This window comes from Mchenga conophoros, linkage group LG17, assembly GCF_057382185.1.
Source record: "Mchenga conophoros isolate Kocher_MC1m ecotype Shallow Benthic linkage group LG17, M_conophoros_male_GT1.1, whole genome shotgun sequence".
NCBI lineage: Eukaryota > Metazoa > Chordata > Actinopteri > Cichliformes > Cichlidae > Mchenga > Mchenga conophoros.
The window spans coordinates 18,234,670-18,262,386 of record NC_140542.1 but is presented as its reverse complement, the minus strand read 5'-3'; the positions used below and the strand labels follow the sequence as shown (position 1 = coordinate 18,262,386).

Here is a 27,717-nt window from a genome sequence, read left to right as displayed (position 1 = left end):
AGACAAACTGTCTCATGGCATAAACAGTGAAGTGTTTGATCCCCTCCCTGCGGCACTTCATTCTTCAGAAATGTTTCAGGAAGCAGTGAACAGCACACATCCACTGATGTGTGGCAGTAACAGCATCCAGGTGTTTCTTCCTCCATCACAGATAACATGGTCAGCGTGGTGTCCCTCCTCGGCGATGATGTACAGTTCAGTCTGTCGAGGCTGTAATGGATTTTGAGTCCCTACATGGCCGACTTCCCTCTCACATGTGCAGCAGCAGAGAGAAAAGACAATTTCATTTACCTGCTTCTAATGAAAAGGCAATTTGTTGTGTGATAGCATGAAGATGGAGTGGGACGCCGGCGTCGTCATCCCTGCAGGTTCGGAGGAGAAATGAATGGCAGTGTGTCATCTGCAGCTCCCAGAGGCAAACTGAGAGGCAACGCCACGTCTGCCACTCCATAAACTCAATCAGTTTCTGTACAGCGACCTGCTAGACACCAGCTATCAACAGCCCCCTCTCAGCACTCGCGTCCGGGGTTTGATGCATGATGGCAAAAACTGGAAGCGGATGGAAACTATAGCAGCAGCTGAAAAGCAGAAAGATATTTTAAAAGCCTCCTGCTATGAGTGACCACTTAGACCCAGGTAAAATGCAGGCAGGATTCAGCGTCTTAATGGATTCTTTCTTTATTCTAATGTGCTCGAAGTTGTTCCACCTGCCATCTTTTTTGTTCATTTGAAAGGTAAAAGCCCAACAAGTGGTTTATTTTTTAGCCACATGCAGAGTTTATAGCACTATTTCAAACTGTTACTGCAGTGTTAAAAGCCAGCGCTTCCTTTTCCTTGTCCTTGGCCTGATGGGAATCTAAAACCTCAAAAAAGACCACATTGACTCATCTCTTTAAGTCAAACATGGACATGTTTTGCAGAGGGTAAAATCCATTTTGGACTTTATGGACTGTAACATGTCACGTCATTTGGTTGGCCTGGCATCACCTGATAAATGTTCAAATCCAAATGGCACCATAAGTGCCTCTGGACACAGCTGTGTAGACCTGCAAACAGATCAGTGACACCTGCAATGTAGTGCTGAGCACTGGCACTCTGCTGCACAGTCGTTGCATCAAACCCATCTCGGGTTAGATAAAAAAATGATAAAACAGCCGAGGCTGTGTAGAAATGTTTGAAACAAAATGGAACAGAAATAAAACCTCAACTCTCAGATTCATCTCATTTCTGGACATGAATGCCAAATCCAGTTCTTTCAGTCTTAGGCTGCTGTGATAGACAGCCTAATCTTTCACATAATATTGAGTTGAATTTCTTTATAATTTGAGCAATCTGAAGGAGGCCCTGGGTTGAGCCTTGGGGAACTCCAGCTGCAGTTTAAAACAGTTTATAAGTTGTGAAAAATCTTTCTATTTTTAGCTGATAAATAATCCCAAAAGATTGTAACTATATTTTAATAGTCTGAGTTAGGGGTGGGCGGTATAAACGGTATACGGTATAAACGATATAAATTTGGCCAACGGCAGAGATTTTGACCATACCGCTCTACCGCAATAGCACATGTTGATGGTGTCATTAAGCTGCGTCTGTTTTGGTTGGAAGCATTGCAGCGGCTGCAAACAACATCATCTGCAAATTATGCCGGGCGACAGTAATGGCAAAGAGACGAAGCAGTTTTGGAATATGGGGAAAGCCAAAAACTGCGCATTCTCCACTTCCGTACCATTGATTCATTAATACTGAATTCTCTCGCAGTAGATTATCTCAGTTGTTCTCCCAACTGAAGTTTGGTCCGTTTACAGCATCCTGCCATGCGATTGCATTTGTCCCTAACCACCAGGAATCCTCACGTTAACTTTTATCGAGTGGAAAAAAGTTAGTGTTCATCTTTCAGCTACACTGTGCTAATGTTATGCTAACGTAGCTGTTTTTCTAGCGACACATAGCACATCATTATATACCAGCTAGCCCAACTTCAGTAACCCTACAAACGTCACTGCTGTTTAATTTTCACTGTTTTAATTTTCTGTCTTCATTTATGTTGTAAGTGATAGCAGAGCTATACGTTTTAATTTTTTCAGGAATCTCTCAGAACATGCTATATCATGTTTAGGTGAAAACTAGCGAGCTAACTTCTAACTCTGTTGAATTTAATGTTTTCGTGGGTGCCTGGATGTTAAACTTAATTGTTACACCTGGTAAAGCAGCAACGCTGATCATTTTATTAAAGATGAAATAATTTAGACAGTTTTTAACTCTCAGTGATGCCGCAGTGTTCGTTTGACTTTGGGACCTGAAGCCGACAGAGTTTAGGACCCAGATTACTTCGCGAGGCTTCTGACTACAGCAGCTGTAATGCTCCGGCAGTCCATCAAGCTTTGCGCCTTCATAGCTTGCCAAAGTCTTACTAAAACATTTTTTGATGGATTTTTGAGCGCTGTTTACCACATAAAATCGGTTCGAGGTCAGTAAGCACAACCAGAATTCATACATAAGGCACACCGTCGATTTTAAGTGTGCCCTATAGTGTGTAAACTACGTTATACAGAATAAAAGAATATATCACAATATATATCGTTACCGCACATGCTTCAAATTATACCGTGATATGGATTTTAGGCCATATAGTCCAGCCCTAATCTGAGTAGTATTTGTACCTATGTGGCATCTTAGCTGAATAGGGAGATTCATAAATCCACTTTTAACCACCTTATTAAGACCTCAGTCACTCAGGCTTGTTGGTGATCTGGCAACCACTGGTTGCTGTCGGTAATGTATGCGCGGCTGCTGGAAGTTGCTAGATGAAATCGGTTGCAAAGGGTGCTGCCAATAACTTCCCTGTGATTGCTTTGGTTGCCAGCAGGTCACCACAGTTTGCATGAAAGATGCTAGCTTGTCTGCAAACTGGAAATGGAGAACGTTTACCTTCACCATAAAAGTCATGACTCATGGCTGCAAACAGCACATTTTAAAACAAAAACACTCTGGTGTCTGGTTTATGTCACACTTTTTGTTTCCTGATGGAGAATACACATTTTTCTGGTGACCTGAGTTTGGTGGGGTGGGGGGTGACTGAACAATCTCTAGGCCTGTGTGAGTCATTTAGCTGTTATCTAAGCAGAAAATAAGAAACCAAAGACATAATAATAACCTTTCAAAATTACAAGCTAGTTCTTCACATCTTCTCCACATTCCTCATATAAAAAAGCTTTAACACACACTTTGATAACAGGAACCCCAGGGGTGAGATTAATGTGCCTATTAGGAAAGTGAAGGCAATGCCATGACTGTTTTTCAGCTGTGAGAGGTTGTACTGGGAATGTCGGCTGATATAAAAGAACTCTGATTTTGTGTATTTATAACCTGTAAAACTAGTAAATAATGGGCTTTACTGGTTAGTCACAGCTTGGAGGGCCTTGCTGCTTTCCTCCCAGCACTGCTGTAAATATAAAATCTGATTTCTCTAAAACTTGTCAGAGCAGCTGGCAAATGGAGCTTCCAGGAGCTTCGATTAATTAACATGTAGAAACTGTGTCCACAGGCGTCCTCACTGAAGCTCCAGCAGTCATTTTCTGTAACTAAGTGGCTCTTTCTCCTGCTGGAGCTGCGAACATACGAAAGCCACGCCGCTAATTGAACACCGGCATGTCGGAGCATGTTTCAGCTTCATGCTGCAGTCAGCTGCTCCAGGGACAGGGCCCCCTTCATCACCTCCTCCTCGTCTCTGAGCCCCAGCCTCCTCACACCTCCTCTAGTCCTCAGATAGTTACCTACTGTCTCCTCTGATTGGCCTCTCCAACACCTCAGTCAGCATCGTGAATCCATCTTCGGGCTCGCCTGCCCGGGCCTGCTGCACTCCGGACGTGAGGAACATCTCCAGGTCTGCTTTTTTACAAAATCAGCTTCAGAGATTTGTGGGCTCATTCCGCCGTTCCATGAAGATCAGTGTGTGTTTTTTTTTTTTCTCCCCCCGTCAACAAAAAGCTCAGAATTTAATTTTATCTGTGGACTTGAACATTTTATACTTTTTCTTTCTTTTGAAGTTTCTGGTTTTAATTTCACTGAGACTAACATGTACAGACTGTTTTACATCAGTTTAAAAACAAGTTTATTTACTTCATTAAATTAAAGTTAGTTTTGTATCGCTATCAAGGCCTCACTTTGCCTGATCTGGAACCTGCTAACATCAACCAGTTAATTAAGCACCCCTAAACGTACTGTTTGGTTAAATAGAACCTCTTTTTTACCTGTTTGTAACACTTTTAGAACCTAAAGGTATCGGTTATGTTAAGATACTTTAAATGTCACTGCTATTATAGAGTCATTTAATCATGGCCATTGAAACAGTCACAGCTGTATAACTTCATACATTGTAAACCAGCTGCATTTGTCCGCGTGAGAAATTAAAGCCAGCATCACTAGAGCAGCGCTACCTCGTGCATCTCACCTTTAAACCACCAACTTTAACATCATTGTTGTCACCTGGTACCCGATAACCATGACAACGTTAAATCAGTCTTATTTTAGCATGACCAGCATTTATTCAGTGATGATTCAGGCATCGTGTTGCCCTCTGGGTTATTTGTGATTTTGGGTTTTGGACTGAACTGGACAGCAGGGCGCTGGGAAGAAGACGATAAGGCAGCGGGACAGGTGGCCATCATTTCCCACGAGGCTTTGCGGCGGCGGCTTTGAGAGATGAAGCCTGTCACAGTTAGCCAAACAGCGCTAATGCTCTCCCCAGAAAGCCTCCAAACGCTAACAGGAAAGCAGAGCCGGCTGTGTTTGTGTGCATTTTGAACAGATGCTCTGGCTGTAAATATGGGGGGTGAGGAGGAGGGGAGGAGGGGGTGCCATTTGTTTTCATTTTGTTGCATTCGGGGGGAGGAAGGAAGAAAACAGCCATTCAGATTCAGCGGGTCTTCTGAATGAGCCTGCAAACCAAATATTAGTGTGTGAGCACACACACACACACACACACACACACACACACACACACACACACACACACACACACACACAGCATTTTCATAGTATTTTGTTTTTTGGCCTTTCATGGAGAAACTGCAGCTTTGCAGTTTGTGCTGCTTGTTCATATTTTTGGGGGATGGTCTCGATCGTGTTTCTGAGCATCTCCTGCGCTGGATGAAGCTCTTATCTTTTTAAAGTGCTGCAGTTCTTTCTCCCTTGGTTTTTAGAGCAGTCTCTTCAGCTTTTTATGTGCTCTTCATATGTTCATGTGTCAAGTTTGTAAAAACTCTCAGTGTATCTACAGCCAGTGGGCTCACGGTGTCCTGGCGTTCTCAGCTGACTTCATGTGGATATGAAGCTGAGGATCAAGAACACAGCAGCAGATTAATTATTGACCCCCTGCTGTGGATGAGGTCAGAGGTTCTCTGTGCTGAAGTTTCCATTTTCAGCGCCATGTGATGGTGTTTGTCTCTGCCGTTCAGGACCCTCAACATAGACCCTCAACCTCTGTCTCCTTGTCCTAATGTGTTCATTTTAGCCTAACCACAGCTCTGTAGCTAGCCACCAGGTAGCACACTATTATAAGACAGCAAGCCTGACTTCACCAGCCCTCCAAACAACACTGCTGTTTAGTTTTTTACGCTTTGTTTTCTTCCAAAGTTACTCCACAGCGGTGTGTTTTAGAAATACTATTGTCAGAAGTATCTCTGCAGGTAAACGTCAGTTCACACAGGACCTTGTGAACACCCTGAGATGATGGACAATATGAAAAATATAACACAAGTGAACCATCCGTGTCTGGTTTTGTTGCAGATAATGTGTGGTTATCTCTGGTGTTTGTGGGCGCGCCATGTTTTGAATGAACTAGACTGTCTTGATGCATAATAAAGATGGGTGAAGCCACCATGAAGTCACCTTTGCAACTTTAATAGGAGAGCCAGCGTTCAGCATGTACGCTGATGATACTGTTCTGTATATGGAAAATAATAACCATTGTGACATCACACATTGACTTTTGGACTCAACATTCAAAGGTCCACCTGCCACTCAAATAGGCCACGCCCCTTATAAGGCAAACTTTAAGCCATAGTAGAATTGAAACAGGTGTGGTATGAAACAGTTATGAAGGGTACAGTTATCGATAAAGGATAAACCACTTTCTTTATCAGGCTGTAAACATGTTTAAGTTTTAACATGGGAGTCTATGGGGACTGACTTACTGTTGGAGCCTCTGCTGGAAGTCAGAGGAGGTGCAATTTGTGGTACCAGCTGATCAAACCTGCTCTCTGCTCTTTGTGCCTCTAACAAGTCAACAGAGGAAAGCATTTTAGGTGGTGTAGCATTAACCCCAGTAACAGTGGAGATCAAGCAGAAGCTCCGTCCTCTTGCTCTGCGCTAGTGCTGCTGTGGTGGTCAGGGTCGCCCTTGGCGACCACCCCTCTGCAGACTGAGTCTGGCTTCAGACGCAGCAGCAGTGAATGAGTTTGCGTTGTAAAGTGTAAACGAGGCAGACGTGGTGGGTCGTTGGGCTGTGCAGTGCGGTACTCTCTTTCTCTCTGACGTCCTCGCTGCAGCTGATTTGGAAACTATCAGCGCTCGGCTTGTAAATTTCCCCAGTGTGAAAAGCAATGCATACAGAATGAATCCGCCTCTATTTATCTATCTGACTATCCTCACACGCCTGTACACGCTTGCCGCGCGGCAGCCTAACGCCGGCCTACTGCGGGGAGGTAAAGAAATAAATAAAGCCTGTGCGCAGCTTCAGTTTTTCCGCTCGGCTCCCCAGACGTTTCTACACCTATCCGTTAGATTACAGATGACAAATAGACCCAGATCCTCCTCTGCCGACTGCGTCGGCCCAGCTGTGACGGCATTTCGTCCTCCTGAGGTTTCACCGGCGGCTGTTAGTGTTTGTTAAAGAGCGGGGCGGGTGAGGAGGGAGGAAGTTTGCAGCAGAGACACCAAAACCAGCCGCCGATAAATCATTTTGTTCCTCGATTAACCTCGAGGACCTCACTCTGCAGCTACTGCATGTTATTACAAGTGTTTTCCAGCTGAGTGCGTCTTCACTGATTTATGCAATATTTCATTTACAGTTTCTGAGTCGGCGCTCTGCAGCATCTCAGTTTGTGTGCAGGGACAAATCTCAGCGGAGAAAAAAATCACTTATTTAAACTGATTTCTTTTCTGTTTGAAAAATGTCTGTGAGTCCTTTTCATCGACCGAATATTTGTGTTTGTGAGACCCTCATCTATCAGCTCGTGTAGGTTTCTCTGACTCTGAGTCTGAGGTGAAGCTTCAGGCGTGGTCCATCAGCACATGTCAGTCACATCGAGTAGAAACATGACGGTTCAGCCTGCAGGTGGGGGGCAGGCTGACATAACATGGACTCATGTACTGTATTCAAGATCAAATCTGCTCCTTTATTTGCTTGTCTCTTTCATTTCCTGGGCTGTGTGTGTGGCCCTGGGCCCAGAACACCCATTGGATAGTCAGATTCAGGAGGAGGAGGAGGTGCTCTGATCGTGAGAAGAGTCTCTCTCACCAGCCTGATCAGGCTACCTGTAGGGAAAGAGGAGGCAAGAAGGGCCTGCTGCTAACCGGTTAGCAGCACCTAAAATGTTCATGAATAGTAAAAACGAACCAAGCTTCATCCTCTGATGCAGGTCTATGTTTTTAAGGTGGTTTTCAGAAAAATGTTTAATTTCTAACTGAGGTTTTGATTATTTTTTTTTTTTTTGGTCCATTTTAAATCAGTCGCCCGTCTGCCAGCATTCCTGCACTTTCATAGATGTGTCTGTGTTTGCTTCCTGTGTCTGAGTCACTCTGAGATTGAGCGGGTGATGATGACTTCAGTTTGTTGCAGAAAATCCCAGTTAACCTCGTTAACCAACCTCACAGCTGGTTTAATCTGCAGTTATTGGAACATAAGTTCTGACCTGGTTCTGTGAGAGGTTCATGTCGATATCTCGTGTGCTTCGGAAGCTCCTCAGGATCAAAACTGCTGTAAAAACGATTACAAGGCATCAACTTGTATTTTCAGCTATCAAGTGATAGCTGAAAATATTCACAATATGAAGATTAAATTCAGCGTGGCTTCATCAGATATAACAGTTACTGTCATCACTTCAAGATGCTTAGGTGTGCTTGTGTAAAGTCGTGAAAAATAATCTGACCTTTGACCTTTGCAAAGTTGTTTGAAATGACATGAAATCATAGTTCTACTCACGTTTCTTTCTCCTTTTTCTTTGCAGAATCAGACGTTGTGCAAAGGCCTCAATGAACTTCAGAACGGACAGGTAGGTCACATGATGGTGTCTCTAGAGGTGTGCATTCACCTGAACAAGCTCCTCCCACCTCCTCTCTCACTGCTCCTGCTGTAAGTCTGCTTCTTCACCCTGCGGCTCATCTTTGTCCTCTGAGGAGAAACCAGTGAAAATAAAATGCTTCGGCCACATTTCACTGCCAGAGCTGCCGCAGGTGGAGCTGACTTCATGGATGATGTGGATGTGTCGGCGGTGGTTGGTTTGAAGTTGTGGTGTAGTGTAATTGGGCGGTGTGATCTGTGACGTGAGTCCGAGGGTCTCCGGGATGATGTCCTAACTTTCTCTGAAGTTTGTTGATTTTTCCTGCCATTGATAAAAGGCGACAGGAGCTGAAACACGGCCGTAACCGTTTCCTTTGTTGCGCTCGCCGGTGCCGGTGATGCTGAGCGTTTGTGACGGCAGCGAGATGGCTGAGGAATGTGAACAGGCTGAGAGGATGCTTCCAGAGAGCAGAGACAAAAGGAGGAGAGAATAAGAGCTGGAGATTCATTACACGTCAGTTTAATTTCAGAGCTGCGATTCATTACGCGCTGGAAGTCGATTTGGCCGCTCGTTGCGGCGGTTTCTGCAGGCCCTCCCATTTATTTGGTCTCTCAGAGGCGAGCAGGCGGACGAAAGAGAACAAACCTAATTAAGGCCAACCCTGTGATGGGTGGATAATTGTTGTGAGGCATCAGTGTGTGTAATTGAGGCTGAATTTGTTTTACAGGTTGTAAATGTGCGTTTTCCCCCTTTGGATGGTTACTGCAGGACTCGTACACATTTGAACGGTGTCCAATCACCGCCACAGGTGACCGTGGAAGGTCATTAAAGCAGTTTCTTGAAAACCTTCACTCAAGGGGCGCCCACAAAAAATAATCTGTGCTTTCTGCAGAAACACAAACACAGAGTTTACTCCAGCTATTTTTTTCTGTGGTTAAAGACTCTGATTGGCTCCCTCGGTCCTCCCCCAGCCAAATAAATGAAGAGTGCAGCGTGGAACACCTTCCCTTGTTACCTCCCCGAGGTATAATTAGACACAGCCAGAGAGGGAGATCAATTCTGAACATCATAATACGACTCAGAGTGAAGCTGTTAAATGATCCTCAGGAGACCTGCTGGAGCTGCTGCAGTGTTTAACAGCCAGCCAGCATCAAGGGAGGCCACGCTCGCTTAATTCCCTCCAAACAGAGACGAGGACGTGTGCCTCCGACCTCCAGTCACCTGTTTCATCTGCACACTCAACCACAGACTGTATACAAAAGATGGTCATAGACAGCGTGACATCACCCACTTATGTGGACTCCATTTTGAAGCTTCAGTGTTAACGTACAGGCTGCCATTTTATTATTTTTTTGGACAAGTGGGTGGAGTTATCAGCTTACGCTTGCTAACAGAAACTCCCAGTGCTCAGTAACCTGCAGTTCCTCAAACGGCCACTAGAAGCTCCAGCAGTGAGTCATTATTATATTATTATTATCTTTGTCACCTGGGCCATCCTTTTATACAGTTTATAATGCCATCTTTGAATACTAGAAAATAAAATCCTAGTTTCACATACATGTATAACCAGCACATATCACCCCCTGCTGGTGTATCCCTGTGCTGCACAGTACAGCATGATTTGCTTTCACAGTGCTGTGAGCTGTGAGCAGACAGGGGAAGTTTTCTGTTTTTCAACCTTACAAGTTGCGATTAATTACAATGAAATGACATTTATCATGATGTCGTCTTATTTTTAGATATTTCAACAATCTAAATATTTTCCGATGTTTCTGCAGCAAATCTACCAAATGTTCAAACTAGGTGTTTGTTCAGATTTAGTCTGGGGTAAGAGGGGATGAAAACCAGCCTGACTGTGAGGAGCTTGCTGAAAGGAAGCACCGGATCATTGATATACTCTGGTGTTAAACACAGAATTCACTCAAACGTGTCTCCAGTTTTAAAATATTGTTGTTTTTTTGTCGTTGTTTTTTTTAACTTTTTGCATTTAATGATTAAAAACCTCGAGTTAACATTGAAAGTGTTTAGAATAGATAAAAGCTCGTTTCTTGATAAAATATAATGCCCACACTCGGCCACATCACTCGGTAAAATTGCTTGGGCGCCGAAGGGTGAAGTGAGCCTTCTCCAGAAAGCTCTGATTGTTCCTTATTGGAGGCTTTTTATCGGACTTGGCAAAGCAGGCAGCCCCCTCTCCTTCTTCTTCTTCTTCCTTTTTTCTTGCCCCTCCGACTGTGACGGTGTTCAGGACTGTGTATTTGCTTTGGGTTGGCGGGTAAATGTTGACACGGTGGCTCTGAATGAAAGCTTTTCCTCGCTGCTGAGAGAACAGAGGACTTTTGGAAGGTAGTTTGAGGCCTCCCATCATCATTTTCTCCCCACACCTGTCCCACTCACGCCGCTGCCATCAGCTGAACTGGTTCTGACCTGCTCTTCCTGTCACTGCAGCCTCTCTGCAGACTCCATCACGTCTCACAGATCTGCCTAAACTACTTCCCTCTCCGACTCAATCATTCGCTCCATCCAGCCCATTATGGCGCCTTTAACAAGCGGCCGAGCCACTGAAGCCCCCCCCCCCCCCCCTTTTCCTGCTCATCCACAATCACTTCAAATTAGATTGGCGAGTCAATAGAAGAGTCAATATTTAATTTGCTCATAGCAGGTGGTGATTCAGGCGGAGACATGGAGGATCCACCTTGAGGACGCCATCCTTCACATGAAGTGCGACGAACTGATAAAATGTTCTGAAAGAGGGGGAAAAAAGGAAGTCATGTTTTTGCCTGGAGATGATACCTTACAAAGGCTTCAGGGGAGTCGACTGTAATTGCCTAATGTTGACTGTCAAGTAGGGCTGCCAGGATTAGTCGACTAGTCACGATTACGTCGACTATCAAAATCGTCGCTGACTTATTTAGTAGTCGATGCGTCATTTGAAGCTTTGTATGATCCCAAAAGAAGCAGGAATAAGTAGTAGGATTTAAGAGTTTAATAACGGACTGAAACAGAAGATGGCAGCACTGCATGTACAAGGATGCCAGCTGCCGTTAAACCCCGAAGAAGAAGAAGAAGCAACTCCGGTATCGTAGCCGTGTCCAAATTCAGGAACCGCATCCTCCTGTGCCTGCATTTGTAGGCCAATTACGTTACGATGAAGACTCCGACAAATGCGCCCTTCATTTCCCCAGATTTGAAGGATGGGTCGGGTGTATACTTCGTGGCCCAACCTATCCCAGAATTCATAGCGCAGCACAGCTCAGTTTCCAACAATGGCGGCAGCTAGTTAGTTTTAATATTACTCTTATTCACTGTTCCCTCTAAGTTGCGCGCGTGCACAATTGCGCACTGCTGGGACGGTCTCTGTGGACAGAAAAAGAATCAAACCTGAATTGAAATTAAAATCAATTTTTTGCAGTGTTAGTCAGTAAGTGACTGGCTGCTCCCGTATGGGATTAGAACGATGCCACCTTATCCCATAGTCCAGCCAATAATGCGATTCACATTCGTATATAAGCAGCTAATCAACGTCGCTGACAGGCTATGACAGCATCCTTATGTGCCGACACCGGTGTTTTAGCTAGCAAAGGGGCGTGGCTGATGTGGAGAGAAGCCACGTTAATGACAACGTGGACAACCATTGGAGATGTGAGCAGGACAGATGGAACAATTGGCGGGAAAAGTGTGGACTTTATACCAGTTTTTAAATTGTGTTGATAGGCCACGAAAACCAGAGTTATGATAAAAATATTTGCAATGTTTGGTTTTCTTCCTGAATACTATCCTTGTTTATAAAACGGTAAAAACGGCATTTTATAAGGAAAACGCTGGAAAGCCCTCTCAGCCTGTGAGGAAAAACAAAACCAAAAAGACCCCACCCTTTCCTATTGGTGGAAAAATGTACCATGTCAACCAATCAAAAAATGATTTGGCAACATGGCATTTAGTTGTTTAGGGAGGGGGGAAGTTTTAGGAGTGACGGCAGTGTTTTGAGATGTGAGAGATTTGCTACGTTTAGCGCAAATCTTGTGTTAGTGTGTAGTGTAGTCAATAGTTTTGTGTGTGTCAGAACAATGAGGCGACTACTGAATGTTACAGGAGTGATACATCTCCTGTTGTCAGGCCTGCAGGTATCAGGCTGTTGTTCTCCTTTATCTCATAGTGGACAGAAATTACTTTTTGGAGTGGCACAAATAATTTGTGTGACATCAAATTTGATGCAGAACAGCTGATTTTTCTGTAAATAGTTTGAAATGTTTATTTAAAAAAACGCCTTGGCTGCATTTTTAGGTAAACAGCTGCAAAAAACTTTGTTTGCATAACTCAGTTACTTTTTTGAAGAAGTAACTATATAATTATTGCCCAACATTGGTCATTATTTACTGTATTTCGCAGACAGAGAGTTACAGGACTCTCTCCCAGACCACAGACTCATAATACAAGTCAGAGCTTTATAAAAAAAAAAAAGAAAGTTGTGTTTTCAAAATTGGAGTTCAAGTTATTTTTACTTCCAATAGTGTTAACATACTACACAGGTCATGAACAAGATTTCTTTTACATTTTTATTGTAAGTGGGCTAAATCAGTTAATTAAAAGTAGTGTAACATAAATGTAAACGCTGTAATTTGATTATTTTAATAAACCATGTAACTTGGATGGATTCGATGCTGGCGTGACCACAGTGCACACGTCTGATGTTGCTCACAGTGCTTCAAGGGACCGCTCAGGGAGTTTGTGTGTTCGCTCAGACACATGAAAAATTAGAGGGAACATTGGTCTTATTACTTTTTCTGGGTCACAAAATAAAGGTTTAACATATTTTCAGGCGAGAATGAAGCTGTGTAAACTTCAAATATCTGCTCAGTTTATCAAGACACCACATATTTTTAAAAGCGCGCTGATGTTTTCAGAGACGTCTGTTACCCACTAGCTCGATAGCTAGCCGGGGTTAAAGGCTCACTAGAGCACCGTGAGAGCACCGTGAGAGCACCGGACTCCCGGCAAATCGTTTTCAAACCCACCGCCGTCTTTCGCTACTCAGGTTAAACATGATATATAAGTCACTTAGATAACTTTAAAATGTTATTGTTTGGCTTTTTTTTTTTAGTATTTTATTTGTTCCTGAGTAAATCGGTTTGGCTGAGATTAAAGTTATAGTTTTTACACAGCTGAATAAACGTCAAGCAGACAGCTGATTATCAGAAGTGTGAGAATCTCGAGAATAAACTCCGGTGTCCTGTTATATTTTAGATAGCAAGGAGTTTATTAAACTTCACCAAAACAATCTGCAAATTTCATTAAAATTTAATAAACTATCATCCTGTCTTTATTTTTAGTTAGCACACACCTTAAACACTTAAAGCTGTAAGCTAATGATAGTTATATAATAGCAGATGCCGCTGGTGCAATAAGCTGTACGTTTTACGTCCAGTGGATGCATGATCTGATTAGTCGACTAATCGCAAAAATAATCGGTGCAAGTCGACTATCAAAATAATTGTTTGTGGCAGCCCTACTGTCGAGTCACCTTTTTTGGAGCCTCAGTGAGGTTAGCTTCCATCGACTGTAGGGGTGATTTGCTTTTGGACTTAGTTTTACAGACAGTCGCCTCGCCTCGCCGTGGCGACCATCCTTCCTCGGGTACTACAGAACTCGCACACAGTGGTTGGCCAGTGGTCAGCCAGCGGGCTTCATTCAAACTGCTCAAGTGATGTCATATTTGCCTTTTACAAGCGGTAACCTGTAAAACAGCTTTAAGGCTTTATGACCTCCACAAGGAATTCTGACTTATATTTATAACTGATTCTTACATGTGTGGTGTGTGTTATCATCATATAGTAGGTAGAGTAAAATGAAGAGTAAGTAAAGAGTTAAAATAATGTGTCACATTTGACCTCTGACCTCTCCCTCAAGGTCAATAGATTTATCTGAAGGTGAAGGTGATAACAAAGCTACATAGAACTGTTTAAAAGTGTTTTTAATGTTTGTACTGACAACACATGGGCATATAGAGAATCGCATATAATAATAGGTTAGAGTCACATTTGACCTTTGACCTTTTCACCTCTGCCTTTCTTTTAAGTCAACACCAAAATGTGTTACATCTTTAAAGCCAGTGTTGTCCAGAGAAAGGGAAATAAACTGTAGTGTAACATTATATAATAATATCTGGTATTTACAAATCAATATCTCTTATGCAGGACTTACTCCTACATGTCTGTGTAATCAAAGTAAACATCTGTCATGTACTCTTAACTAGTTTTTCCTGTACTACTAAAACTTCTTAGAGTACATTTAAAAGAACAGCTGCTTTGCTGTAGCTTAGCGCTCTCTTCTTGGTTTTGACTGGTTTAAACTGAACTCTGTTTGGTCTTGTAGTGACCTTTGACCTTTCTTTATTTTGGCTGTTTGTCTGACCTTTTCTTATGTCTTCTGCAGATGATAGTATTGTAGTATGTTTATCTTCTCCTGCTTGGAAGTTACTAAATCACTTGGTTTGTCTGACTCAATAGTTTGTATATCTTTTCAAAATAAAAGCTTTTCACCATTGTCTGTAGACAGAAACATTTTATTTTAAAAACCAGCAGGATTTTCATTAGAAGTACACCAGCTTATATATGTAATGGCATTTGTTCTCTGACAGTTGATGTTCTACCACAGCTAAATAACAGGCAGTAACAAGTCCGTGGTTGTCTGTGGTTTGGAGGAATAGTTAGTTTATTTCTCTCTGAATCAGAAAACATCTCTAACTAATAACTTGTGCCTCTACAATGATGAACGCTCTCATGTGTGGGTGTTTGAAAGGCAGTCAACAGAGGCTCAACATCTGGTCAAAGGCTGAGAGCCTCACACACCACTGAAACGCATACTTTTGGCTCTGAAGCTAAGTTGCTTAAAGGTGATTTTGTGAACAAAGATAAACCACCAGAGAAACACCTGTCAGGTGCACAGGAAGGAGGAGGTGCCTCTTCACGGCTGAGTGGGTAACGAGGTCTTCTTCTTTTCGTCCAGCCTTCATCTCTGCTCCTCTGTCACTGAGTTTAATTACACACCGTACGCCGAGGCTGCCCCCAGCGTTTGGTTTACCGCTGTCGCTGCTCGGACACAACGCTACATTTACATCAACCCCGCACTCCGAGCAACTGTCCTCATATCTGTCCTGAGCACGTGTTGGCACAGAGCGCGCTCAGTCGGGCGTCACTGGCTCCAGGTCTTAGCTGTAAGATGTGGTTAAATGAACAAAGACCGAGGTGAGCTGCATAAATGCATATTTACATGGCGAAACCCTCAAGTCGCTGTTTTCAAAGTTTTTTCTTTTTTAATGAACTAAGTGGAGAATTACTCTTTGTGCTGGGCTCAAAACATCCAACTGGAATCCATAACAACTGATGAGTCTGGACTAGTTTCAGTCCGAGTTAGGGTCTGGTTTTAGTCTATTTTTGGCTGGTTTTGGACTGGTTTAATTGGTGTTAGTCGCTGGTTTAAATCCCATCTATAAAGGAACAGACTCATAGTCAGATGCTTCTGTAAGGATGGGGTGTTTTGGGCGTAAACCTGATGCAGGTTCTGGATGTCCTGAGTTATTTCCTGGTGCTCGATGGAGCAGATGAACCAGAGTAGAACAGAATGTGGAAAGAAAGCTGAGAGCAAACATAGATCCAGTTGTTAGTGTGCACTTCACATCACAGCAGGGACTGATGCAGTGCACTCCCGTCACCCCCCTCATAAGCATCACCCAGGCCCCTCCCATGCATGGCGGACTGTGTTAGGATGTTTCCTCTCTGTTTCTGCAGGGCGGTGGGGGACAAAGAGAGAAGCCCGTCCTTCCCTTTGTCCCCTCGGAGCCCCCTTGGCGACTGCAGGAAGTTCTCAGATGTCTGCAGAGATGCACTGAGAGTCTGTTAACAGCAGATGTTCAGATATTACAGCACTCCGTTTACACAGGGCACTTCATCCAGACCTTTGAGTGAATGCACAGGAAGAAGTGTGTGCATTTCAGGGCTAGAGTGTTAACATCTTTTCTCCTCTCTGATGACCCACATTTCTGGAAAAATCACAAAGCTGCAGGTTTGTGGCAGCTCTGGCCGTAAAACTTTATCAAGACATTTAAGTAAAAACTTTTATTGTGTTTTTGTACTAATCCCTATCACAAGTTTCCACTCTGTCAGATCTTTTTTTTCATAATGATCTTAATTGTGATTTCAGTCTTTTTTGCACTTTTTTTATGATTTCCTGTAATGTTTACGGTATAACTCCAGTGTTTTTGATGTGATGTGTTCAAAAATGTTTTTAGGGTTGGTTTTGATGGATTGGGTTGTGGAGTGGTTTCACTCTGGTTTAGGGCTCTGTTAGTGGCTTCTTTTTATTGCAGGTTGTTAGTGTGTTTCAGGGGCAGGGTTTGTGCTGGTTATGGCCTTGTTTAAAACTTTGATTTGTTCAGATTTGAGTTTGGTACTGAATTTGAGCTGATTTGTTCCAGTCCTGGACTGGTTTTAGTCTAGTTTTAAGCACTGGTTTGCAGCATCATAGACGTTTTTCTCTGTCCTCTGGTGATGTGATCTAAACTGATGCTGAGGTCTGGAAGCTTATGCTTCTCTTAAAGAGGGCTCCTTGTATTTGGACTTGTTGTCATGTTCCAGTGTTTTCTTATCAGACTACACTGTAGTGCTAAAAACCCCTTTTTGGAAAATGTAAAAATCCAAAAAGTGGTTATGTTAGATCTGTATAATGGTCATAATGGTTAGATCTTTTTCTGTGGAAAATAAAAATTTTCATGTTCCCAAAAAGGAGCCAGAGTCCTTAAGATTGCAAAGTTAAAAAAAGAGTTTCACAGTTTGTGCCCACTTTTTTTTTTTTTAAACCTTTTTCCATCTCATCAGGAACAAAAACGAGTGACTTCATGGTTTTAGAATAAACTTTGGGTTTTTTTTATGTGTGTGTCCCTGGTGGCTGTGAGCAGTGCTGCTCCTCCAGAGTCTTTTGGTTTGTCGAGCTGAGGCTTCGTCTCAGCTTTTTGTGAAGTGTGTCTCTGTGTGCTTGCTGCTCTTTGTGGCTGCATCTGTCTGCCTCTATTGTTTGCAGGAGTCCATCTGCTGGCCTCCAGTTTGCCCCTCCTCCCTCGCCTCAGACAACCAACACCCTCTAGCCTCACCCCTCCTCCTCCTCTTTGCTGGGAAAGCCAGCTGTCCTCCCCTTACTCTCCCCCATTGCTCCATCACCGATGAGCTGAAGAGGCTGCTCAGAAAACTTGGCCTGAGCGCATTCTTACGTTTACGATAATTTCATTTAAAAAGCTTCAGCTGAAATAAATGAATGTGATTAGTCTGGTTCACACAGTCTCAGCACGTAGATGGCATTTATAGTCAGGAAAGGAAAACCAACACATGCAAAATCATATTAAACAAAGGAATATTTCAGCACTTTTCTAAAAGTTATTTTAACACTTCTGCTGGAAGATGCAGAGGTAGATGTGGATATGCTTTGACTTTCATTCAGAAGAGAAGACGGGCCGGGCTGTAAAAAAGTTTGTACACAAATAAAATATCTTCATATTTAATCATGTTTTCCGAGTTTAAGAAACTCTGTTTTCACTGATGATGAATTTCTGAGGTTTTCAGCACCTGCTTACAGTCTTGATGTTGATGTCTGTAAAAATATCCTTAACTCTGTTCACAACTCTTGTGATTTTTCATGTCTGAACCACTGTCAGTCATGTCCTGCTAATGTCAACTTATGCTATTCCAACATGAGTATTAACTATTTGTGAAGCAGTGTCCTGCTGAATGCATCTTTCTCTAGCAGACATGCCTGTTATTAAACTTTGATAACTTTACTGACTGACTGTATCAGAGCAGAACTGCTGCTTATATTTCTTTTTATTGTCAGTTTATTATTTAGGATCCCAGATGACACATTTTTGCTGCGGTTTCATAAAAATAGTCCAACAACGGGTTGATTGGTCCAAACAGTTTTTCTGCAAATTTAAAAGTAAGATGAATATTTTCAGGGTTTAAATTCTTGGTTTCTACTTTTAATTTTGTTTATTTATGATTTATTATTGTCTTTATTCCTTCCCAGCTAGTTTTGCTTTTTACATTTGGATGCTGGTCTGATTATGAGCTCGTCAGCGGTTTGTCAAGCACTTTTAATTGATGAGACAAGTAATAAACAAACACATGATGATTGATTAGCGAATCATCGCCAGCTTTAGCGAAACCAGATTTGGCCTTTCGCACTAATCTGTGACATTTTAAGATCAGTTGATATATAGATGACCTGAGAAGTGACCGGTAAACTGATCGATAATGAAAACAGTTGTGAATGCTGTCCTGTTGCTGAAGCATTGCGTTTATTCATGGCGATGTTCAGAGCTGTTTCACTGATAGATGAAAACATTAGTCGACTATAAATGCCTTCAGCTTAACGTTGTGAAGTGTGCGGATCAATAATTCAAAATGACAACTGTGAGTATTGATCAGACGGAGCTGTGTGGACAGGGAGCTGCAGAAAGTGAAAGAATCAATGAAAGCGCTGAAAAACAAAAATCCAGTGTTGAATTTGCAGCTTTTGGTGTTTCTGGAAGCCTCACAGCCTGACAGCTGCTGTTTTGTTGCAGTTTTCAAACTGTCCGCTGGTTTTATGGGATGGCATTCATCATTATTCACTTTACTCTCTCTAAACACTAAAAATAAGAAAGTAACAACAGATAATGTAATCAAAGGTAGAACATCTACTTTTTCTTTTCTTTTTGTCATTCAAACAATATTGGACAGTCACTTCTCTGCTTTGCATGGATCACCTGACCTGCCTATGAGAACAATTTGACATTTTTTTGTAAGCAAATGGAATTTTTTTTTTAAACACTAAAACAATCATCAAAAAAGGACCACAAGGATGTGACAAAGGTGAACACTTTTCAGGCTCTGAGTAAAATTAAGCAGTGCAAGGATATCTGAGAGAATACATCACATTTCTAAACGTGATTGCTATCCAAATGTACGTCCAATAAATATCTGGCACACATTTATAAACACAATCTAGAAAGGCACCAGACACCAAAGAGCTCCGCCAAAGCCAGTCGTCCATTCTTCTCTATGTGATCCGCAGCCAAGCCAATGATAAAAAAGCTTTTTTCCAAGCAGTTTGGATCCACAACAAAATATAATGGTTTCTTCCCTTTCACAGGCTCAAAATCTCCAACTTTTATCTCATTAGTTTTTATGTAATCGTACAAACCAACAACAACTGAAAATAAAAGCAGCTCATCAGCATAAAGAGAAGTGCAACTTGTGAACTGAAAGCTTCAGTGAACATATTTTTATTTTTCCTCGTATAGGTGCATTTATATCTTAAAAAAAAATCAGCTGTTGGAATTCACTGCAAACAGCAGCGGTATTACATCTAAGAAACAAAATGTAAATCTCATCAGTGCCAGTAACAAACCTGGATAGGAAGGACATCCGGCATAAAGTCTGTGCCAAAACAAACATGAGGATCCATCAGCCAAAGTGTCTGAAGTATAACATAATAGAGAATTTGTGGTTTTAGAACAGGCTGAATAGTAAGGTTTAAAAACATGGTTCATTCAGAAAACCTTTGACAAATTAAATTAACCTTTTAATAAAAAGTCAGAAAACTTTTTATTAACAGTTTTAAGCATTTCAAATAAATAAACCTAAACCAAACATTTTATCAGTTTTCCATTTAAGAAAAAAAAAAGATCAAAGTGCCCTTAAAGCTCTCTGTAATGGTAATGTGATGGAGCAGACCTCAGAAAGAATAAATTCTGTTTTGATCAAACTAACTGAAACCTTATTAGCAATCACTCTAGTATCTTAATTCTGTGTTTAGCCTGAAACAATGGGTGGATACTGATGTTTTTGGTGCTCCAGGTTGTACATTATGGATGCTTTTTGGATAGTTTCTAAACTCGTTTTGTCTCAGTAGTTAAAGTCAGTTCTGCAAGTCACAACTACAATACTGTACAATACAATACTATGAAATACTGAGAATTTGAAGTGTACGAGCTCACAAAGCTTAAAGAAGCTCCAGAGTAGTGGATTCGTCTTCAGTTGTCATATTTTCCTCCAGGTGACTTCCAGAGTTTGACTTTTAATTTCTCCAACTCTCGGTCTGTTCTGTGCCATCACAGCAGGAGAGATAAAACCAACAGAAGCTCCTCATTTTGCTCAACAGATGTCCTTAATCCCGTCTAATCCAACATGTTAAACGGTTGTTTTCTCTGCAGCGAGCGCGGGGCGCCGACCCTGGCACTAAAGCTTCCCACAGGCCAGTTGGACTCCCTCAGACTCCCTCTGGTCCTGGTCTAGTGCTCTCATCTCCTCACCACAGTGCCAAGCACAGGCTGAATTAATAAAGTATCTGTTTCTGAGGCCGTATGTGAGCGGGGACAGCTCATAGCAGGAAGAATAACACAACTTTTTAAGTTTCCATCAGGAAAGAACCCTAGGTTAATTTTTTTTTTACCTTTTACAAAAACTATATAAAAGATTTGTGATCTGATCAGATATTTTTTTCTGGTCAGTCCCATTATCAGTTTTTCTGATGACTGTGGCAGTGTGAAATAAAGAATAATCAGTGCTCAGGAGTGACCACTTCAGCATTTATGACTTTGAATAAAGTCTGTTTTCTCTGACAACAGCAGAGCGCCACACTTCATAAATCAGTTCTTTAAATAAATCATCTGCACCTTCAAATTTCAAATCAGTGGCTTTAAAGAACTTTCACTGCCTTTAATTTAGCAGCTCTTACCCTGAAATGACCTGATTCGTTCCTTCAGATTAATAATTTGTGGCATCAAATGACTAAATCGTGGTCTGAAATGACTTCATTTTCACCCTCTTTCCTTCTCTCTCTTCTGCATCAGCTGAGAGCCAAAACACTGAAACTGACTTTCTATGAACTGGGTCAGAACATCAGCACTCTGAAGGGAAACTTGGATTAAAATATTTTGGGGGATATCACACATGCAATGGGCCAAACATAAATCAAAATAACATTGATGATCTCCATGCTGAGGATTTTAGAGGAACAAAGATCATGATTAGAAAGAATAATTTGTAATTTGGCCTCACAAACACCTGAAACCTGAAACATTTAAAAGTATAAACAAGAATATACGTTGGTGGGATTTTAATAATATAAGCAGCTGTCGATGGATGATTAGTAAAATCAGGCATTCAGATGATAATTCAGAGACTTAACCTCCTAAAATCAAGCTGTGTAACATCCACATGTGTGACTCGGGTTATATAACCAGAGAACAAACAGGAAGTGATGTAAATGCTTTTCAATGGAAATTGATGCAGAAAAGTGGAAAATCATCCTAAAAACCTCCCTCTGTTGTAGTAAATGTGAATAAATAATAAAATAACTGCTGGTGTTTGGTGGCTGTTTGATGACCACGTTATCACCACGTCCAGTGACATTTAAAACGTGACCTGATCACTGAGGTGTGTCAGGAGTGTTTAACCTTGTTCATTAGTCAGCTTTGAGTGTTTTTCTTTTTCTTTTTCCTTGGTGTTTTTCCACTACTCGAGTAGTTTGAGCTCTTCTTTTTAAATCTTGACTAAACAACTAGTACATTAGTTGCTGGGAACATTGTTGCTTTTATTCCACTTTATGTCTGAAGTCTTTTAGGGGAGGCAGCTTCCATCAGTGTAGTTTTCCTTGGTGACTTTTCAGGCTAGTCTTCATTTTTCCTCAGCTGCTCTTCCAAACAGCCCAAATCATGTTGAGAAAAGATTCGATTTTTAACTCCTCAGCGTGAACACGGCCGAGCTCCAGCCCAACCTGCTCATTCAGCCACTAACTGGCCATTTAATCAGCACCAATAACGTCTGCTGCTGCTCTTTCTGCCATTTTTCATCCTCTTATTATCTGCGATTAGGAGAGCAGAGCTGAGATGATCGGTGGACGCAGCAGTGGCTCTATAATTTCTCTCCGGCTCTTCATTTTTTAATATAGAGTTTGACCTTTCAGAGCTATGTGCCGGTTGCCGCCGCTGGTCAATATTCTCAGCTCTCGCTGAAGGTGCGAGCTGTTCGGTTGGCAAATAAATGTCTTCATTAAAGCGACGACCCCGAGCCACATTTCTTCTCAATGACGTTCAGATCGTTTCTGCTTCAGCCTGTGATTTTGTTTGGCCTCCAATAAACGCTGAGGGACGAGGACGGGAGATTAAAGACACTCGGTTTTCACAGGTGAACATTTTCTGAGAAGCTCTGAGGCCTCTGTTCCCACAGGATTCATGTTTCTGGGAGGTGGTGTTCATTTAATTCATCTTTCTTTGTGAAATTAAAAGATCTGGACTGTACAGGAGAAAACAGAAAAGATTTGACATTTTTAGGTTTTTAATAGTTTTAATAATCCAGTTCTAACTGTTTGTACAGACACTGGCTCATTACACACAGGAGCTCCGCTTTTTTTAAAGGCACCTGTGTGACACGCACGAACAAATCCAGGCAAAAGACGGCGCTCAGAGAGAACACCTGTGCTTACCTGCTTACATTACAACAGCACATTAATGAGCTTACAGCTGATGGCCTTTATTGCTTTATGTTGTTGTTTTGGCTCGCAGACAGGCCTGAATGTTGGTGTCAACATGTTTCCAAAAGCCGAGGGAAACCAGTTCCAAAACAGGCCTGTGTGTTACTGCGGTTTATACGCAGATGCAGGAGCCCAGTTTCAGGCCTGCTCCTAGATCTATTATGCAGGAAGCCCAGATTTCCCTTCAGAATAAAAGCTCGCCTGCTGGGCCTTTGTGAGTTCTCAGCTCTCTGGCACAAAATGAGCTTTTATTGGAAAAAAAAAAGGCTGAACTTTATGCCTTTTTCAAACCCCGAGATGTCTGAGTCAAATCAAGCTTCTTCTTCTTGAGTTGTTTTGCGTTCCTCTTGTTTCCATTTACATCTCGGACCTCCTGCTGTGATGGAGTGACACGTCTCTATAGCAACATTTCTGTGTGATGCTGCAGGATTGAAACAAAGAGAGAAACCTCCCTTCAGCGTGAAGTCACAGGAGCTGATTTAAGTGGTAATAAGAGCAGGAGGGGTGAGGTTTGATCGTTTACTTTTCATGGAGAGGCGCCGCAGCGAGAACAGCGGGCAGCGTCACAACAGCTTCGATCACGTTTCGGCAAATCACATTAAAAAGAAGTCCCATTTTTATGATCTTCCATTCATGCGAGCGGCTCCGTCACTTCTGAAAAACCCAATTAGCAGAGATGGGCGATTGAAATCTTGGTGAGGGCGGCAGAGAATCTCAGCGGGCTCGGCTCAGTTCTGTCTCTGCGTTGGCATTCAGTCGGTGAAATATCTTCTGGGCACTTTTGCTGAAAAGTTAATTGAGATGATAAACAAATCAGAGTTTGGAGCTGCTGCTGTGATTTCCTGTTTTTTCTCTCCTGAGTAAAAAAAAAAGAGAGAAATCAAAGAGCCGAAGGCAGCAGAAACAGTGATTAGAGCCGCTGCTGCTGATCGATTGAAGAGGTATTGTCACCGTTTCTGTTTGTGTAATTAAAGTTTGTGTCTTTGAGTCCATTTACCGAGTAAACACTTTTGTCTTTCTCTGTAACGAAGCTCGTTAGGGGGCGAAAATCAGCATCACTTAGTATTTAGAAAATAATTCAACTGTTTCTCCAAAGAAGTAAAAGCTCACAGTCAGTTTTTGTTTTTTCCCCTATCACAAAACTGCTGATTACTCAGACTGTATACCAAAGATGGACAAGAACACTCACTGGTTTGTAGACTCCACATTTTGAAGCCTCAACATTGGCTTTTTGGAGCATATATCTTATTATTATTATTATTATTATTATTATTATTATTATTAATAATAATAATAATAATAATAATAATAATAATAATAATAATAATAATAATAATTAATAATTAAATAATTAATTAATAATAAGATTATTATTATTATTAATAATAATAATTAATTAATAATTAAATAATTAATTAATAATAAGATTATTATTATTATTATTAATAATAATAATCTTATTATTAATAATACTCTCAGATTTTGGTCCACGTTGATATGACAGCATCACACAGCTGCTGCAGATGTGCTGCGACCATCAGAAGATGGTGCACTTGCTAAAAAGGGACGGACATGGTTAGCAACAATAATCAGGTAGGCTGTGGTGTTTAAATGATGCTCAGTTGGTACTAAGGCCCAACATCTGCCAAGAGTATATCTCCCCTACCTTTACACCACCAGCAGCCTGAACTGTTGATATAGGTCAAAACTCTGAGCCGACCATGTGAATATTACTGCAGAAATTAAGACTCATCGGAGCAGGAAACATTTTTCCATCTTCTGTTGTCTAGTTTTGTGAGTCTGTGTGTAACCTCAGTTTCCTGTTCTTACTGACAGGAGTGAAATCAGTGTGGTCTTCTGCTGCTGGAGCCCATCTGCTTCAAGGTTCAGAGATGCTGTTCTGCAGATCTTTGTTGTAACGAGAGATTATCCGGGTTACTTTTACCTTCCTATCAGCTCGAGGCAGTCTGACCATTCTCTGACCTCAACAAGGTCATTTCTCCCAGACAACTGTGGCTCTTAATGGTTGATGGGGAAATCGAAGCAAATCAGCAAGAAAAAAGTCACTTAAATCATCTTAATTAATCATGCTAATACAGTAATTGGATCTACAGCAGGTTATTTTTATCATGTCTATATGTCTAAATGCACTGAGTTGTTGCCATCTGATTGGCTGATTAAATATTTACCTTAACAATCAGTTAGTTGTTAGTGTCTCTAATGTGGCTGGTGAGTGTATATATTATTTCAAATTAAAAGTCTGTCAGCAACAGAAAGCAGTGTTTGCAGATTCCCGGGAGTGTTTTTACATATTTCTCAGGTTTAAATCCAAACTGTAAGGACACATGTGGATTTATTAGGACACGAGTTAACCATTAAGGAAGCTTTTATTTGTCATCAGGTCAGGGGTGATGAAAGGCAATGTCAGAAACAAAGCGATGTAAACAGTAAACAGCTGTTGTCATCTGCAGTTAAACATCTGTGAGGTCTTTAATTACTCATCAGAGTTTTCATTGATCCGCTGGCCAATAAATTGATCGATAGTTTCGGCTCTTCTTGTCGACATTTCCAGCTGTCGGTCAGTGCGGCAGCTTGTCACATTCCAATGGAGTCCGAGTTACATGGGAAAATTAGACTCGGGGCGCGTTTGATTTGCATTTAAATGGATTTATTGTCCACTGACGGTGTGACGGGTGGAGACTGACCACATGATCAGATGAGAGGAAATGAGGAGCTGTGCTGCACGGTTTGGCCGAGCGCCCCGTTCGGCTGCATAATGAACATTTTAATGTGATTGTTATCAGATGGAAGCCAGCGGAGGAGGGTGAGGAGCAGCAATACTGACAGAGCTGAAGCTCTGCTGAAGCTTGGAGTCGTGGTCATTGAGCCTCTGAAGTGCAACTCAGTTTGATTTCATGGATTTTTTTCTGTCTCTTAAAGTTAAAAAGCAAACACTGAACAGCAAGTGGGGACTCTTTCTGATTTCATTTAAAACTACATGAAACAGGTTTAATTACTCGAGTTAACCAGCTGGATTCACTTATTGACCAGCTGATAATTGCTGATGATGCTCAGGAGGAGTGAATAACGTGGAATTATAGACTCTGTAATTGGTCAGCAAAGCCTCAAGCTGAGCATTTGTTTTTTTTGTTTTCTACCATCGCCATTTTAATGTTTTAAAAACAAGATGTGCCGAGTGTTTTAATATTTCCTGCAGCGTATTTTAATGAAGTCAACCAATGTAGAAATCTCTGTTTCATGTTTTAGATTCTTCAGGACATCAGCTTCATTTCAACTGCCTTAAAGTCAAAATAATTAGAGTAACTCCTGAAACATCATTTCTGACTTCAGGGTGATGAAGCTGAGAGAAACTGGCTTATACCTCATGTGAGGATCCAGTTTTTCACTTTCAAAAAGTCTTGAAAAGTCAGTAAAATATACTGAGCTGCTCTTTGTCTTTCTTAAATCCTTTGACACTTTAACCGCAGTAAGCTGGTTTTAAATTACTCATCAGCTCTCTCCCTCAGAGCTCCAGATTAGGGTTGCCACTCATTTCCTGGGATATAAATAATATTACCACGATAGTCTTTTCAAGATCACCTCTGCTCACCGAGCTGAAATTGAAATGATTACATCATATAAGTGTTCGTCCATCATTGTAGATCAGAATTTGTTTTTGAAAATCTTAGGTTGATCTTTTCTCTATGACCAGCACCTGAGTACTGGCAGTTTGGTTGGTTGTTGATAGTTAAATCTCTGCTTGGGGTGCTTTCCTTTTATCTGTGCACACAAATAAAAAACATAGTCAGTATGGCCTTTGTTCGCAGTGTTTTACGAATGTTTGTCCTGAAACAGACGTGATTTTTAATGTCAGATATCCTTTACGTGGGTGAATAAAGGAGCTCTGTTCTGTTTCTGTTTAATCCTGGTGATCAGCGAGAGGGTGATGAACCTTCAGAAAGTTCACATCACACACAGGTTTAGGATCTTGTTTAATCAGCTGAAGTGTTTCATATTTTTCCTGTGAGCTTCAGCTTCATAACTGCTGTTACAGTAATAGTTTAGGACAGGTCTCACCTCCACCTGAGAGTCCCAGATGATCAGACCTCCTCCTGACGGGGAGGGCAGGTGTGGCTCGGTGGCAGTGATGGTCAGCTCTGCAGTGTTTTCCCTGCTGGGTCGCAGCCACCCGGCGGCCATATTTCCACGCTGTGTTTGCTGGCTAAAGCTCCACCTCTGCATGTGGGGCAGCGGGGGCCTCACGGCCCTTTTTGCCAAACTGTGGGCGAGGGTCCAGACTCTGTCCTGTGTGCCCCTGTTGATAAGCTGTCCCGCTGCCAGACACGAGCTGGTAGGAGTCCATTTACCCGGAAACTGCAGCCAAGGACACTTTGGAGGTTCTGATCCGTGAACATTTTCTCTGCTTCAGTCAGAATCTTTTATCTTCGGTGGTTTCAACTGCATGATCTACTGTTTTTCTACCAAATATATAATCTAATCTCTCTTTATGAATCTGGAATAATCTCTCTGTCTAATGGTAGTGGGCTTTGGAAAGCTTCAGCCTAAACCTGTTTACATTTTATCTGTTTTCTTTTCTTCATTTAATAAAAGCTTTTATTTTGAAAGTTTGGATTTCAGTCGAGATTAAGCACTGAATAAAAACAGTCTTCCTGGTTATGATGAAGCCTGCCTGCTGGAATTAATCAAACATCTGGCCCTGCCTGTAAGTAGGCCCCACGGTGGGATCCTGGATGGGTTTATGCTTGTCTCACCGTTTTTAAGGTGGTGTTTGTGAGTGTTTCTGTCTCACCAGAATGGAAAAGGCCAAACTGCAGCCGTCCGTCTCCTCGCGGCCTGAAGGGCCTTGCTGGTAAAT

The 27,717-nt window shown here is 41.8% G+C and overlaps 1 protein-coding gene across 3 annotated transcripts in view; it reads left to right on the top strand.

The window, feature by feature from the left end:
- Nucleotides 1-27,717, top strand: part of phf21b (PHD finger protein 21B) — an 88,534-nt gene that overhangs the window by 35,841 nt on the left and 24,976 nt on the right. For all 3 annotated transcript variants that reach the window (XM_085251896.1, XM_085251895.1, XM_085251894.1), the window contains exon 2: nucleotides 8,226-8,270. In XM_085251896.1, coding sequence (XP_085108022.1) covers nucleotides 8,226-8,270 — 45 coding nt within the window. The remainder of the gene's footprint in view (nucleotides 1-8,225; nucleotides 8,271-27,717) is intronic.